This window comes from Fragaria vesca, linkage group LG6, assembly GCF_000184155.1.
Source record: "Fragaria vesca subsp. vesca linkage group LG6, FraVesHawaii_1.0, whole genome shotgun sequence".
In the NCBI taxonomy this organism is placed as follows: domain Eukaryota; kingdom Viridiplantae; phylum Streptophyta; class Magnoliopsida; order Rosales; family Rosaceae; genus Fragaria; species Fragaria vesca.
Window position 1 is genome coordinate 37094083 of NC_020496.1, and position 18467 is coordinate 37112549.

The 18467-nt window shown below is 36.9% G+C and overlaps 1 protein-coding gene across 1 annotated transcript; it reads right to left on the minus strand.

Moving 5' to 3' along the window:
* Nucleotides 1-11371: 11371 nt before the first annotated feature.
* Nucleotides 11372-18069, minus strand: LOC101296309 (putative phospholipid-transporting ATPase 8-like). Its single transcript, XM_004304577.1, has 11 exons — nt 17677-18069; nt 15890-17256; nt 15054-15164; nt 14681-14957; nt 14383-14471; nt 14194-14302; nt 13881-14099; nt 13660-13785; nt 13082-13180; nt 12633-12824; nt 11372-12224 (listed from the first exon to the last, which is right to left on the minus strand). Exons 1-11 carry the CDS (start codon nt 18067-18069, stop codon nt 11622-11624), a joined length of 3585 nt encoding a protein of 1194 aa, XP_004304625.1. The 3' UTR covers nt 11372-11621.
* Nucleotides 18070-18467: the final 398 nt, after the last annotated feature.

Here is an 18467-nt window from a genome sequence, read left to right on the forward strand (position 1 = left end):
GTCATTCTTTACAAAAGGCACATTTTTTTCTTAAAAACATGCAAATTAGTAAAAAAAATTGTTGTCGGGAAATTGTACGTAGAGTATTGTGTGTTTTATACATATATTAATGTTGAAAGACCATTAAATCATTTTGAATAAATTTTGAGAATAAATGTGATCCTTGAAGCACATATCAGTAACATAAGAATTTGTATTAAATGGATCAATGAAGCATATTAACAGCAAAGATTTCTATATCATTCCATTCATATTCATGGATATTTAAGTCTATTTAAGATTTTTCTCAAAATTAAGAAAGGTCATTTATGTTTCATTCTATTAATAGTGAATAATAATTAAGGCTAATTAAAACATTTATTAAATTTGAGAGGGATCGATTGACTTCCCTCGTCCTAGGCTAGCTACGCCCCTAATAATCACCACTAATAATAGGGAAACAGCCATGGTGGCCATTCTGGAACAAACCCTAGCTAGGAGGTGTTGACATGAGAGTTAATGCTGGAGCTTTAATCGGAGACTAAAGTACATAAAAGCTGTTGGCAATGGTAGAGCCTCTAAGAATTAATGTAGAGGGTTTTGTTCAGAGTTCAAATGATTGTGAGGGGCATGGGAAATAATGAAGTGCTTCTTTAAACAGAAGAAAGCAAAAGCTAGCAAAGCTTGGGAAGTTGAAGTCCTTTATATCAATGTACTTTGTGGTTTAAACCGGTGGGTTTTGAAATTCGAAGGTACAAGGGACAGATCGTTGGACTGAATCTAGCAGTAGTAACTATGGTAGGAAAAAGTCATTTTCATCGATGAACAAGGGACATTGCAGTTTTAGGGTCACTGCAAGAAGCCAGCAGAATCTGCAGATTGAGAGCGTGGGTGCCCGAGCTTGGAAAGTGAAATAGTTTTTGCTGTGCCCCTGCCCCCTGCAGTTAAGGCCATGTGAGTGATCGTTGCTCAAATTATACCTATGACTCTGTTACTGTATTCAATATCTGCACTACATATATGTGGAAACTTTATCGATCAGTTCAGCAATTGGAAATGAGCAATTTTTTCTGGATTAATCACACTGAACCTAAATGTCGATTTTGATCTGAAACTTAATTTTCTCTCATTCGATCGGCAAATAATTTGGAATTACACTATGAACGTTATTAAAAAAGACTTGTTTGGTGAGGAAGGTAGCAAAGCTCTTCATCCTCGTCTTCACATATACTTCATACATGATACAGAAGAAAGTACGTACCTCTTAATATATAACTTCACAAGCAAAAAAAGAAAGAAGAAAACAGAAGCAACCGATGAAATCACCTTAGATTAGTAGCGTAAATGTGATTAGTTGATCATCTTTTAAATAATGAAAAGGCAATACAGCTACACAGGAAGTCGACCATTTATATGTTAGAATTGTTCAACCGGAAGAAACGCTAGCTTAATTATGTAGTATAAACATTGCAAAAGCACAGCTTCCAATTTAGCTATCGGATCCCAAATAATTATGTTTCCATGTGCTAGTAGTATTATTATGTTTTGTTAATTAAACTCCACGCAAGTTCCACATATATATGATCAAAGTTAACTTGATGCTCACTCATACTCATAGACTTCTACACAGCTTGTTCACATTTTGTTTCCTCTTTATGTCATCGATCCAACTTAATGTTTTTCATGGGCATTGACAGATTCCAATCCTTAGTGGAGCAAAGTTTGAAGCTGTCAATCAGTGAGAAAGCTTGAATGAGACACAGATATTATCTCCGAAATTCAAAATGAGAGGAAAAATTAGGCAGAAATGGTTCCCGGTCTGTAAGTCTTGATGTTGTGATTCGTATTTGGTAGAGTAGTATCTGGTTAAGTGTAGCTCTAATATGCATAGGATACGAGCAATAAGACAGATCGAACCGTGTCATTTTCCTTGACATTTGTGATCAGTAACATCGATCGGATTAATTAGAGGGTCGACAGAAGAATATAAATGCATGGCACTCGGCCAGGTATCGCCTTCATGAGTTCATGGTATGATCGATTCTCAAAGCCTGTTGCATTAATCGGAGATCGATAATTAATCAAAACTTAATTGACAACATCTTGTTAATTAGACAACCAGCCACCTTAAGCTTCTTCCATCGATCTCTCACATCGACTGAATTAAGGCCGCCTCGGGCCTCAGCTCTTTTGAAAATCAGTAGCATGGAGATGGAGACAATTACCCGATCGATTGCTTTCGACAACGCCAAACACGTATTTATCATCATTTTTCATTGACTAACACCAGTCTTTTATCGTTCATTTCCTTCTTCTTTGAAGTGGGAAATGGTAGGATTGGAGGATCATGAAGTACGTTGTGAAGATAAAAGTCCTACTTTCACCTTTTCGTATTTTCTAGTGCGAAGTGACGAACATATATAGGACTATGATGCTCGTTTAGTTGTAATCAGTGGTCCAATTTGAGCAACATGTTTAAACTTGGAGATCAAGTTCGATCACTATCTCCATTTGGTAGTTTCTTCGAAAATGCCATATATGGATGGCTAGCTTTATCACTATTTCCAATTAAGTGGTTTGTATCATCTTCAAGACAGACACCATTTAGCATCTTTTTTTTTGAACTTAAAAGACAATTTTGTCATTAGTATCCAAGTAGAGGGTACAATACAAATCGATTCGTTACCATGCACACAAAGGACAACCAATATCATAAGATTCGTTTTAGGGTTGTATCCTCATTTACATTTCGGCTCACAAGTGAGCCTACAATCTAATAGAAAATAGATTATAGGTTAAGATCCCACCTAGAAAACTATAAAAATACTAAAAAGAAATATAGACTCATAACGCCAAGACCCCATGAGGCACAAAAAGTGCTTAGAGTCCTAGTGCCTAATAAAAGGAACTTATTGTACTAGAAAACTATAAACTAAAAAAACAATCTAAAGCCAAAAAAGAAATTAGACCTATACCCAAAACAGTTGACCTAACCCAACTTTTTTTTACAGTTGCATGAAGAACATGAAAGAAGAACACCGTAGCTGTCGCCGCCATGAGATGAAGTTGCCTCCGTGAGACGTCGCCGCCATGAGACGCCACCGCCTTGTTCCACCCAGCCACAAACACACCTCGGGGAAAAGAAACTCCATCGTCGCCACGACCGTAAAGACCAAACAACATCTCCACCAATTAGCATCTTTATGGAAGATGGATATGCTTAATTATATGAACGTTGAGAAATATATCATGGTTGTATTATTTCCTTACATATATAATTTCTTAAGTGTAACAGTAGTCAAGCATTGAATTGAAAACTTCAGAATTTTCTCTAATTTCTGGTTGTTTTCCAGTAAAAACAAAATAAGTTGGTAACTTGTTACCTTCAAAAGACACGATTTTGGGATTTAGAAACTATATAATATTTGTTCATATATATCATCAATGATTGACTATTGTAAAAGAAGTTAAACATCCCCTTGAACCTTACCTGAAAAGACAATTTCACCAATTAGAAATTCAACTAGCTCAGTTAGTACTGAAAAACAAAAAATGTTAGACTTGAAGCCATCATTTGACTTGCAACTAGCTTAACTACAAATATAAAGGATGACAAATGCAAAATTCATATAATTCCTAGAACAAAACATATAAAATATTAGCATTCAAGCCATTCATAGATGTATTTATTGTATAAGTTTCACACACACCAACCATAAGATTACGCGATCATAATAATTTTTAAATCGTTAACACGTATCAACCTTAAGATCGACGAGAAATATACTCTATCTGTATAACACATCATAATATCTCTTCTTTGTATCCTTTACGACAAAATTGCTTTGAGTCTTCATATCATTTTTGTATGTAATACCCCCGAGCCTTTAACTTGGTATGATTCTTTTACAAATTGGACTGTAACACCTTTCCAGAATCGATCCTTGATATGTATGAATTGTATAAATTTCAGACCCACCAGGTACAACATTACGCGAGCATAATCAGTTTTGAATCGTTTATACACGCCAACCTTAAAAAATGAGTTCAGACGTAGCTAATCTCTTCAACACAATCTTCATATCTCAAAAAAATCGTAACCCCAAAACCAGGCCAGGTCAGGTCTCCAACAATTAATAATGTATGCTACCTAGACTACACATGACTACAAGTTCAATTTTCTTTTTTTTAAAAGGAGTGGTTTGTATTAATCCCATTGTATTCGAAAAGACACAAAATTAATAACTCAACGACACAGAATGTGAATCAACAAAAATTGCATAATTCAGACCAAAGAATCAAACAATTAATTAGTGTTAAATTAAATGAAAAAACAAACAGAAGCACAATCTTTCTGCAATATAATTAAGCATCTCAAACTAAATAACTCGGATTTGCTTTCAGATCCCATGTGCTTGCATATATTGATCATTGCACAAGAAAAAAACAAAATTAATATTTACATGTTGCTTCTCCTAGCTATAAAAAACCAAAAAATTTGATACTCAAGCTTTATAACAAGGACAAAACTATGATCATCAGAGAGAATAATGATCAAGTTACTACTATTGGAATTTAATTAGAAAGTAGGAAAGGTCCTTCCCATGGCGTTCACATTAGCAAAGAATCCCACCAGGTCTTTCCTGTAAGGAAGAAACGACTGTCTCTTGTTGTACCCTTCTTTCTCTTTACTCTTCGCGTAGAACACCTCGTGCGCCATCGACACCGCGTTCGGCCCTTTCGATCTCGGCCGCCCATCAAAGCTCTTCTTCCCTTTCGTCATTACCATTTTCTCATTAGGGTGATGATGATCGTTACCAGTTAGCTTCTTCGAGCTCGGTGGTGACGTCAGTGCAGGCGTCAGCAGCACGAAGGCGTCCTTCCCACCTTCGCTGTTGCTCCGCCGCAGCAAGTCCCTCAGCCTCCATTTCCGAGACGACGACGTTCCGGTCGACTTGCTCTTCTTGCAATGGGAAGGAGACGATGCCGGCGTCGTTTTCGGCATCCAAACGCAGTAGCTGCCCGCCGGTACGCCCTCCAGCTCGTCCACGTCGGATGAAGCCGACGACGACGCGGCGTCGTTAAGATCCCTTTGACTTATAAGATCACGATTAAAGACGGGGAAAACCGGACCGATCCGTGTGTTGTCGCCGAAGAAAACCTCGTCGGCGGATTTCTGAAACGAAACGAACTCGAAGTCATCGTCCTCTTCTTGTTCCTTATCGGTTTGATCATACTCGTACTCGTTGTCCTCGTCGACTAAGCCGAGGCCTCTGAATTCGCGGCAAACCTTGGCGGCGGTGTCGGCGGTGGAGGGGGAGGAGTAGGTGTTGAAGCTAGGGCAGACCAAACCCTGGTCGGAATAATAATCCTGGTTTTGCATGTTGTTTCTTGGAGCGTTAAAATGAGGGGAAGATGAGGAGGGAGCTGTTGTGAGTTGTGAGTTGTGAGTTGTGTGACTCTTGGGTTTGGTTTTGATTGTATTTATATACGGGTGACTGGTGGAGAGTGGAAGCTAGAAAGGTGGAAGGGAGGCGAGGAAGGTGTTAATTATTATTCTAATAAATAGGGTTTAGTTTGGTGGAAGGCTTTCGGCTTTTCACGAATTACAGGTGGTGTAATTAACTTTCCTGGGTTTCTAAGTGGGAAGTGAGACACACACAAATACATCATACACTTGCTTCATTTTTGTTTGTTTACGCGTTTAAGGTTACGCACATTGTATATCCAACTTCTCCATCAACCAGGTGTACTCAGAACCCACTACACTAAAAAACCGTAAATTTGAGATTTTGGTGAGAAGCTAAAGCTCAAACAACAACTACAGTTTCAATATGAACATAATAACATTGTTTGTATAAGTCTAAATTAGTTCCTAGCTAGCTTCATTTATGTCATTAAAGAATAACAATGGATAAAAAAATCTAACTCAGCGTTAATTTTTATTATGTGAAATCATATATATGATGGATTTAGAACGTGAGTCGACATAGACAATTGTCATCGACCGGGTTCTAATTTGATAAGTTATGAAATGTTTTAATTTACAAATTCTTTACATGTATTTATGAGCATAAAATGTAGAGTGATAATTGAGAGTGCATCAAAGTTGCAAGATTCATATTGTAAATTCTATGCATATACTTGAAGAAATTGAACTCGTGCGCCACTAAAGAGGATAAGATAAGTTGGATCATTCTCATTCATTCCTTTGTAACAGAGATGACGTACCACGCAAACTCCAAACTTCAGACAAATAGAAATCGTGGTGTTCTGGAATTTTTTCTTCTTCCCGATGATGGAGAAGTCATGGACGTTTATTGGTGATGTTCTAGAAATATTTTTGCTGAGTGTAATGCGAATTGCCAACCTCGTGGGGCCATGTGGAATAGCATTTCTAGAAGGAAAATCACAGATATACCGGAAAACCAACACAGCCGTAGATACCGTCAGAATAGAATAGTAAACTTGGCCCGGAAGCTAATGCAAATTGGCCTAAACATTAAGGAAAAACAAAAGAGATCGAAGAACACAACCTTGCTTCTTGAAGCACAAGAAGCCAGATCGAAGCCTGTGTTTATGTTATTGTACGAGTTGAATGCGAGGACTCGTAGACTTTGGAGCTCGAAATATAATAGAGTAGTATGAAGTTGCTATCAAATTTATATGGGGCAGTGTTATATTATACCTAGTTAAAGCTGACCTTGTGACATATGTACATGCATAGGATGTGCCTTTCTTTTCATTGTTGAAGATGCCCCCTTATGTACGTAGGCATATACGTATGTGCACACTTCATCTACTTCTGTTCCAAACTTGCAATAATGTACGTAGATTTAGGTTCGGCAACAACTCAATTATATATGGGGGTTATCCTTTATTGGGGTTTGCCATAGTTAGTAGAGAAAGATACGTGTGTAGAAAGTCAAGTCTCTTCGATGGCCAACTTTGCTCTCATTCATAATGACCTAGTGTTAGCTCCCGGAGAATGTTCATAATGAGGTTTAGGCAGCATATCGTGAAAACTTAACTAAAAAACCAGAAGTCCAATGCCATTGCTCACTTCATATTTAATAGAACTGACTGATGAACAATGTATGTTACAATGTTGACCTCACGAGTCATAAAATGCAGTGATGTATATATAGATCAAATGTATTGTAGGTATGAGACGCTTTCATGGAAGGACTAAAATATCCATAATATCTTCGATATTTCTTCGAAATTTCTGTTTTTTACAAGTAACGATATTAATTTTCATTTCTTTCTTATATCTTAGATTTAGTCTTTTTTTTTTGTCAAATATACAAATTTTGTATAAATTTTGGTAAAATTTCCGTCGACATTCGATATTTTCTCGATATATCCATCGAGATTTCCGTTTTTCAAACCACTGATATTTTCGTAATCGTCGATATTTTAGTCCTCGTTTTCATGTCATATTCTGAAGTATATACGTACGAGCAGACTAAGAGTACAAAAACATATCATGTGTATATATAGTATATATGTTGTTCATGGTACTAAACAAAATGGTTATTGGTTGCAAAAAAATAAAAGTTGTTCACTTCTTTATCTTGGTTGCAAAAAAATAAAAGTTGTTCACTACTTTTATCTGTTACTCGTAACAGAACATGCATGCATTAAGGAACTTGTTTCCATTTATGAAACGTCAGAGTAAGATGCTTATGCATGCATTAAGGAACTTGTTTCTATTTGTGGAACGTCAGAGTAAGATGCTTATTATGATTTGGGTATTTCACTGTTAAGGTTATTTTTAATTAGGGAAAATAACACTAAAGTGTCATTTGAATGTACAAATGATAAAAAAATTATCAATTATTTTATGAAAGCAAAGATTGATTGATTACTATGAAATGTCCATATATTCCCCCATATAAAATCATCAACTGTTAAGGTTATCTTTATCATAATTGAAGAGGTATATATAAGCAAAGATTGATTGATTACTATGAAATGTTCATATATTGATTAAGTCGAATAAGAACTCATACCGTCAACATTTTGAATTCAACTTTCTTTGTTAGCTTTGTGAGGTCTCATTTCCTCATCTTAGGTTCCTCATCATCTGTACCTTCAATAAGCTTTATGACGTTTGTTTTCTCACAGAGCCAATACTAACACACAATAAAAAAACAAAAAAACAGTTAGTTACCAAATGATTTTCTTAAAAAAAAAATACGCATAAGATAACTAGTTACAAACACATATACATACCAGAATTAAGTGCGCGCAGCCTCCTGTGTTCAACCCGCTTGGCCCCTTACCCTTTGATTTTAGTCGTTGTCTTAAACAACCCGACAAAAATTTTCCAACCTCTTTAGCCCATCCACAGTTCTTTATATTCCCTCATATTGCAGTTATCAGCTCGTTTGATATCATCCCTTCCCCATTTGCAAATAGAAACTTTATGCAAATTTCTAAAATTACCAGCCTAACCAAATTTTTCCTCTTCTTTCTTCTTTCTTCTTCATTTGTTGGCTGCTGGTCCTTTAGTTTTCTTAAAACATCCATCATACACTTTTTTGTCACTCTTTTGCTTGTCCCAAACAATGTCTCCGCCGTATTCTCTTCCACTTGTATTGTGTCAAAGGAGTCACCTTTTATAGGAATTTCTAGAATCTCAGATATATCTCTGCTTGAGATTCTGTATCTTCCTTCCCCGATCACAAATGCGTCATGCTTTTTACTATAAGTATCGGCTATTATTTCAATGAGCTGGTTCGACTTCTTAAAATGCTTTTTGTTGATGTACGTGCTCATAAAATCCTAGCAGATAAAGCAAATTCCTCTTTTACCTTGATAATTAATTTATAATAAGGAAAAACAAATTGTTCCAATAAAAAAAAACCAAATTGTTCAATTCATAAACATCAAGTGATCAAACCTAGCAGATAAAGCTTTCTTTGGTTTTCCTATTCCCATTATACATCAAACATATCTTATTTCTAAAAGTCTATGTACATATGGTGGTGAATATATAATATTATATATAAAACATTACCATAGTAGTATTGGATAATTTGGATCCTGTGTAATACGAAACTAAAATGAAGCCATGAAGGTTAAGGTAGTCTCAAAACTTCTTGCTAATATGAGGTCGATTGCCTTGCTATTTGATGCGTGGAATTACTTCTTTACAATGGCTTGGTGAAAATCTTTTGTTGGTACTAGGAGGTCGAAATCTCTCATTCAAATTATCATATATATATATATATATATAGAGAGAGAGAGAGACTTTTTTGATGTCAACTTTGCTTGCTTTCAATTATAGAAAATATAATTATACATAATATGGTGTGAGATGACTATATATGGCGATAAACTGTGTTGGAGACTCGGGAAAGATGATGATATTGGCTTGCAATGAGATATATAAGGGTGGAATAGGTAGTTTATGAGAAAAGATAAATACCAAAAAAATTGGGATGTGTATCAAGTGATTAAGGATGTGTGAATAAAATTTCTCCTAAACAAAATGGTTATTGATTGCCAAAAAAAATAAAAGTTGTTCACTTCTTTATCTTGGTCGCAAGAAAATAAAAGTTGTTCACTTCTATTGGAAAAGTGTGGCTTAGATATGAGTCATTTAAAATCTCATATCGGAAACGTGAAAGAGCCATCATTGGATTATAAAGAATAGTACCACACACACTAATGTCGAAGCCTTTTATTTTTATAAATTTTCCAAAGTATTATGCAAAATAATACAAATAATCGGTTCAAAAATGGTCTAATATGTATTTGACTAAGTTTTGCCGTCATCTTCTTTTATGAATATTAAACTCAGGAATTAACTTTGGAACCCCAAGAATTAGAGAGGAAAAGGGAGTAGAAGCATCCATTGCCTATTGGTACACTACCTAATTTCATACGTCCAAGTAGAAAAAACCAAGTCCAAAAGATACACATCACTAAAGCATCAAAGAGAACGGCTGCAGAAATATCCTCCAAGTAATACTTGTTAAGCAAACATGCCGAAGCCTCTTGATCGAAGTCAATTAGAAGCAGCCATTGGGTCATGGATGTCAAGGTCTGCAGTCCTTCAAGGAAATAAACTATGGAGTTAGATAATCACAGAATCCGTTATATAACGTGAAGAATTCAAAAGGAGCCTAAAAAAGGATCTCCAGCCATACCAACCCATTCAAAAAGCCAGATATAACTGGAAGAAAATTTTGTGTTAAGGTGCCCAAGTACTTGAAAAGTGGTAGCAAATCCATATTGACATTCTTATTCCAGATTAGTTCTTTAGGACTTTTCAGATTAAACAATGGCATATCACATAGCTAGCCAGCCTTTGCTTTCCATATAAAGATAGAGTTAGCCTGGAGTTGAATCCATTTGCGATGCGTGTTGCACGTTTCTGCATGCCCTATCCTAATTAACTAGTGTAGATGAAGGATTAAGGGAGATCATTTGTTCTTTGAATCTTTGATGACAATTGCGCTTTCACGAGATTTTCACTTTACTTTCAAAGATACTATAATTCTCTCTTGTCAACCTCACCATCTTATTCTTTAGAAGACGGATCAACCTCTCCATATTAGGAGAGAATGATTTCAGATAATATGTTCCAACTGACTACACAAAAAAATATTGAATTATTTTTATAACTTTCACTGTATTCATGAAAATGGTGAAAATAATATAATCAAATCGAGATATTTGACTTATGTCGATTCAAAAGTTACTTAAAAATCACGATTTTATTGGTGAAATTTTTTAGAGGGAATATAAGAATATGCATTTTAAGTCAAAAATGACAAATTTTATTTGTTTGGGGTATGTTTCAAAGTTGGTTTCCATGGACGGGTTAGGAAAAACTGGAAAAACATTTGGTGTCATTAGGTGTGTATACTGTATAGCCTTGCAGCCCTTGCTTAAGGAGTCACGACATCGATAGTCTCACTTCCACGTCCATGGACATGACAAGGCAAAGGGTGGCTAAAATGTGTAGTTCTTTCTTCCGACGAATGTTACGACGATAAAGATATGCATGCCAATTGAACTTTATATATTGTCATCAACAAATGGGAGACTGGGAGTCGTACAAAGACGATCTTAATTTTATTAATAATACATGCCAATCTTGTAAGGAGTACAAATCTCACATGTGGATATTTACAATCTTCTACTCAGCTTCTCATATTCTGGTGGATCTTCCACACCATTTAAATATATTACATCTTGATACTCATGTTGATCTCGAAGTTTAGTGGGTAGTGTAGATAAGATTTGCAATAATAACCATATGCCATTCTTCATATAAATAACACTTGTGCAAACCCAGCAAGCCCCCAGTTTGCTGCCTTTTTACTTTAAAGGATGCTACTTGCAGACTTGAAAATTGGTATTCCTGTTAGAACACAACAGCTTAAAAACATGGGCATATAGAACTGCTTTTTGTTTCTATAATGTGATATATATATCAGCTTTACAAGGTTAACCTACAAAGGAGGGTGAGAGTTGTATGCCCTCTCTACATAGTTCATTCTCTCATTGGCCACTGCCCAACTTAAAACAGAAACTGCCCAACACACTAAATGCCTCTCTCAAACTGTAAAAACATGTACAGAAAACCAAGCATTCCTAATCAACCGACACTAACACACCTAGTTTCACGACTCTCTTTCTTTTAGTCTCTGCCTCAGATGCTGTAGCTTGCCTCTGACTCTTACGGGCAATTCACCAGAAGCGTCAATCTGATCATTGTCACAACTCAGTAATCGTTTCTGCTGTATTACATCGTGACGCATTGGTTTAAACCGTGTCTGGAAAGCGCGGTATGAGAAATATGGCAGCAGAGTGCAGATGACAACAAGAAGGGTGACTAGCCAATAGAGAGGACTGGGAGCACACTCTTCCACAAACACTTTGTATGCTGTTGTGGATTTACTAGGCGAGATAAAACCATATACGACTAAAAAGATGTACCAGAAGGCGATACTGCCCCAGATGAATAAGTGCTGGATCCAAGTGAAGTAGTTGATGGAGATCGCCATTTGGCAGTTTACAGCCCACACTACGCAAGTGTACATTGTGACACCTAGGATTTGATAGTCAGCTACTTGACCATCTTTCCGAAACGGCTGAGGAATCATAGAATTGGTGGTGAAGAAGAAGATTATTATGGAGCTCAACAATCCATTAAACATCCAGCCGAGTATGCGGGTCCAGCTGAAGAGGATGTTCTCCACCCCCTCTAGATATAAGGATGGGTACTGTGAACAGAACATCAATGACCAATAAATTAACTCTTCTAGCTCCATAATAAGCTTCAAGGATTATGAACAAAGATATAAATCATATAATACAGTTTCAATATGGCAAGCGATCAAGTAAATTATACTAGATTTGGTTTCAAGAATAAAGACATTGCGCAACAACTTTTCATACTCACTCAGTCTAAAACACATGGTACTCGAATTGATAATTGCTATTTCTCTTGATTGGTATTTAGCATATGCTAAGCTATAACAATACCATGAAGTGTATATCATATTATGCAGTCAATTATCACCTTAGATATTATATCGACAGTCATTATATTTCAATGAATTTATAATGTTGATAAATTTTCTGTTTCTTTTGTTTGTGTGAAAACTCTTTCAAATGAACCAATCGCATACCTTCAGGCATAGTCGTGCAGAAACATCCTGATCGAATACACCTAGAGCAATGACAGGAAGTGATGTGAAGAAGACATTGTAGCATGACATGTACCAATCATTATACGCAGGCAGACCAGAGAAAGAATTATGGGCCTCAAACCAAAACAGAGTAAACCCAAATGTTATGTTCTTGTAGAAGAAGTAGCATATCTGCATCAATCAAAATGAGCAAACACAGATCAACAGGGGATGAACCATCTGTAACCTAAATATCCAGATCCTAAAATCTATAGTATTAATGTCGGCAAACTAGTCAGACTCATAGCATGGGAAATCAGAACCAGGAGAACCATAGTTACATGATGGATCACATAGAGGAGATTTAGAAAGAAACAGTGTAGCTCTGCTGCCTAAATTGATTGAGGAAATAAACTTGTTTGTCTGGCAATTCTAAGAATATGATTTACCATCATTGATATACGCCTGTAACACCAATGCCCGTGTACAAGCAAGAGACGCTCCAGAAAACGAAATTGAGCGATTGAAAAATCACTTGCCATCACTGCCTGCATTCAAAAATTAGAAGGAATCAGCAGCGGGGACTTGCAATCTATTATTCACCTCAAATGTTTGGGAGATGCCTGTCACCAAAAAGTAAATATTGGTAAAGACAAATGAGTGTTATACAAAGTTACTGTCCTTGACAGTTTACTGATTATTGGTTACTCACACTGTTATTTGATGTGGTTTCAAAAAGATGCCAAATTGACCAGTGGCAGACCAAATATAGATCACTAAACACTTGGACTTGGAAACAGATATACATGTTGAATAAAAAAGAATGGGGTGGTAGGAAAATATAAAACATGGGAATATGATCAAGTACAATACGAAAGAATTGTGCAGTCAAGATGTTGAAGAAATGCTAATATGCATGTGAAATATAACTCCTCAGCAGCTCGAAAGGAGCTGACAATTAAGGAATGTTGTGTTGATCATGACTGAACATCATGAAGATATTAACACAAATGAAAAGTAAATTCACCTGCATCCCTTCAACACCACTAATGCCAACGCCAATGTCTGCCTCTTGAAGCATGCCAACATCATTCGCCCCATCACCAATAGCAAGTGTTATTCTACCTGTCTCATTTTTTACCAATCTCGTAACCTGCACAAATTTTATAGTACTATCAGATCATGTAGGTGTCAGCAACTGGCCATAGATATAAACATAGATGATTCGAATCAGTCATGAGCACTCACAAGAGCTTTCTGTTTGGGCGTAGAGCGGCAGCATATAACTGAAGCACAATTAATTGCAAGCTCAAAAAATGACTTTTCCAAATCCTCCTTTAGTGAATATTCCAAGGACTTGCCATCAATTATTAAGCCAAATGCTTTAGCGGAGCTGGAACCTTTTCTAGCTTCATTAATTTGCGAAAAACCTTCCCCAATCTGCTTCTTGGTGCTCACATGACAGGCCTTAGAACAATCCACATTTCAGAAAATAATCCAAGAGGGTAAAACAAAAAAGAAACGAAAACTATGTCATGGATTTTGCTTTCGGATTCTATACCTTCTGAATAGCGTCTTTGTTCCCTTGTTTTTCCAATGCATTTATATCTGGTGAATCAAGACTGATGACAATCCGTTTCATATCTTGTCGAAGTAAACTGCAAGCATACCTGCAAACATATCCTATCTAAGTAAACTGAAGCATCCAGTAAAAAGAAATAGAACCAATAATGTAACACTAATATCATACCCTATGTTAACTGCAGTTTCCATTTTATCACCAGTCAATACCCAAAGTTTAATTCCAGCCAGAGCAAGTTTGTTGATACACTCAGGAACCTGCATTCCAGAGAACAGAATCAGTATGTAATCAATTATCCAGGCGGGCAAACAAGATTTTCTTGGATGACTAAGGAGGTTCTGTTTTTTTGTTTTGTTTTTGGGTTCTGAAAAGCAGTTGCAATCAAATAGATAATCTAAAACAAAAGTTCAAACAATCCTACCGGAAAAAAAATGTGTTGTAGGAAAATATAAAATTTCATGCTCACCCCCTTTTGCAGTTTGTCCTCAACAGCTGTCACGCCAAGTAGAACTAACTCGCTTTCAATCTTATCAGCAAGCTCATCCATTAATACATCTCGGCCTTCAGTGAGAGAAGCTTTGGCCTTTAGAAACTTCTGTTCCCATTCTTTATATTCTTCTAGACCAAGCTCACGGTATGCAACCACCAAAGTTCGTAAACCTGCTTCAGCATATTTGTGAATGTGCTCCTTAGTTTGATCCTCAAACTGGCGCCCATCTTTTGCCAGCCTTTCAAAAATTGCACTGTATATATACGGATAAATGAAAGTTAAGGAATGAAGTGACCCAACTTGCAACTTTAAATGGAAAGCCTAAGGCAAGAGGAGTCAAGAGTCTAACCTGTCTGCACCTTTGCAAAGAAGCAACAGTTTGTTTTCCGGACTCCTGACAATTACTGACATTCTTTTGCGAGAACTATTGAACTCCAAGACATGAAGAAGCTCATATTCTCTAGGATATTAAAAAAATGGTCAATAAATTATACAAAGTGATTGTTATATATGTTTGTGCATGTACACATGCATGAATTACGTAAGTATACAAGTATGCACCCAAAGGCATCGGTAAAGTAACAAAAATAAGTAGTCAACACGGGACAATGATTCTATTTATACAATCAGAATTAAATTATTCAATGTAACAATTAGGTTTTCGTTTCTACTCCTTATTTAGCCAGGTATTAAAGAATTTCTTGGCGTGAACACAGAGACAGAGACAGATACACATAGATGTGCAAATAAGATGTCAGTATCTAAAGCATATTCAAGGCTGCTGTCTCACTATTGTATTAAGATGCAACTTCCTTTGATTGGCAGAACCCAAGCATCATGAAAGTGATCCTACCAATATTTTGAATGTTCGCTTTCCCTGTGTCTTATTCCAAGTAGAGGCATCAGATGAGCTGATTAAATGAAACTACAATACTTGTTCAAATATTCCAGACGTATTGAACTTTTAAGCCTCTGTTGTTTTGAGAAAAGAAGTGTTTACTTATCGCATGAACTTTGACAGACCGATTTCCTAAGAAATAATGCAGCAGAAAGAAAAGTTTGGGCCAGATCTCAGAACTAAATAATAGAGCATATTCTCAGTTTTATCAAAACTCTAATAACAGTAATTGTTATAAGGTGCTCAAATGAAAAACACAAACCAGCGACAGTACAGAAGGAGCTCACCTGTCATCCTTTTCTCCAGTCTTGTAATCTAACTCATGCAATGATATGCTCGTTTGTTTCCTTTCAAAAAACCCAAAGCCGAGCTCCCTGGCAGCTATGACAAAAGCTGCTTCATCTGGTGACTCAGCTTCGTAAGATATTTCTCCTGATTCTTTATCCACAACAGGTATGGCTGTATGACAGATTGCTAAAACCCGAAAGAATTTCTGGATGGTATCTGAATGAGGTTCATTAACCCAGTGCCCATTCATGATGCGCTCATCCCTGAAGTTGAAACCCTTAATTGACTTTCGAGAGCTATCAGCAACACCAGTACTATGCTCTACCACATCAGATGATATATGACCATTTTCAGGCACTCCATCCCTTCTACTTGCCAGTGCCATTTCCACTTCTGTCATACCATGGCCATAAGCGGTGCCTGCTATTGAACATTTAATAAACTCCATGGAGTTGCATGTCAGTGTACCAGTTTTATCAGAAAGTATCATATCAATCTGACCAAGTTCCTCATTCAGATTAGAGGTGCGTGCATGAGCTGGCCTATCTGTTTCCTCATAGTACATATCCTGATCCCTGTTAATGAATATGCTCTGTAATACCTTCACCATTTCAATTGAAACATATAAAGATATTGGTATCAGATATCCATACAACATAAGAGCTGTCAGAAAATGGAGGAGAGCTGCAAGTGCTGGCCTTTGGGGATCATAATACACAACGGCTACATCTGGGCTTGGACGAAGATACCACCTTGTGATCTTTCCACCACTATAATCATTTTTGGTATAAATACCAAAAAAGACAGATCCAACAAAAGCTATCACAAACAGAGTACTGAAAAGGATGTAGATAATCTTATCCATTTTCCTCTCGATTTTACTTCTCTTTGAAGGAGGATCTGTGGCATTTTGCATAACTTTTGTGTCATGCCCAGTGAAAACAACAACACCATACACAAATTCTGTATTTTTCAGCTTAGAGTCTCTCAGGAGCATCTGTTGCAACGATAGTGGGTATTCTTCCCCGTTATGGAACAAAGTCCCAACAAATGAATATAGATTTTCATTTGGATCCTCACACATGATCTTTGCCCTAAATTTTTGTAAGGAATTTTCATCATTAAGATGGGAAGTCACCTCCAGTGCTCGCTTCAATTTTAAATTTGTTTCTCCATCAAGATTCATAGTTTCCACATAGCATATGCCATCCTCATAGCTTGATGAAAGCAAAAGCAGATCAGCAGGAAAGTACTCATCCTTGCGCACCTTCACAAGATCACCAACTCTAAGTTTCTTCCATCTGGTCTCTATGAATGAATAATTCCTACTGTACACTTCCACCTTTCGATTGTTTGCCTCCACATCCTGAAACCATTTCAGATATTAGCCAACTCTTTCGCACAGAACAAAAAGATAGATGACATCAAAATATCAATTGGAACTAATGACAGAAATGTTGTTCTTTCCATTACTACTGCATCCCGTGTGAATATGGAGGGTAATCACCAATCAGTACAAACTATATATACAGAAATCCTCTGTCAGTGCGAATTCTCAAGAAAAATAAACATCTACAACAAAAGTGACTATATAATGTGCTTGACATTTTGAGATTATGAACAGCGACAGACAAAATATATAAATTAAACTCCAGATTCTTTACTGAGTACTTCAATCATGACAAACTAAGCATGAGCCATAGTTGAAGTAAACATTCAATCAACAGTGCAAAATGATAAGAACACCTAGATAACCCAAACACAAAGAAAAGTGTTGTAGCATTACCTGTCTCCTTCGCCTCCAATCTTCTATAGCTTCCTTGACCATAGTAGCTCCAATCACCACCAACAACGGTACAAGAACACTAACAGCCTTAAAAGGCGCCAACGGACTGAACGAAACACAAGCCACAACAAGAAAGTATATATTCGCCACCCTCCTAAACTGCTCAAACAAAGACTTCGGAATGAAATTTGCTGCCGAATACTTAGTAGTCGAGACATAATTCCCCCTATACTTCAACTGCAGCGCCTCCGCATTCTCCGGTTCATTACACTGCACAACCCTGGAGTAGCCCCTATCCCCAATCCTGGCATGATCATCTTCGTAAGTCGGCTTAAAACACGAAAACGAGTACAATTTACTAAAATGTATCGTCCTCCTTCTCCCCCTCGGCATTTTCGCAACCTCAAACTCTCGAAAATCCAATCCCTAAACCAATCTCCCCTCAATTCCCCACCCACATTGCTCACAAAAACCACCAACCGAGCCAAAAAAAAAATAAAAAATGTCACACCTACTTCTTCACAACACAGAATCTCAAGTTCTCAACCACTAAGCTTCACCAAACAACACAAGAACAAATCCAGTACCAAATCTACAGCAATATGAACACGAAGCCTCACAGCTTTCAATTGAAGCTGAGGCGAAAGCAAAACCTGGAGAATCGAGAGCTTAGTATAAGAGCTAAAAGCAACAAAGAAGCGAGGAGTGTAGAATATACGGAAACCCTAGCTGCGAGAGTATACCTTGCTTCGATTTCGAGGTTTCCAGAGATCTCTTTCTTGCCGCCTCAG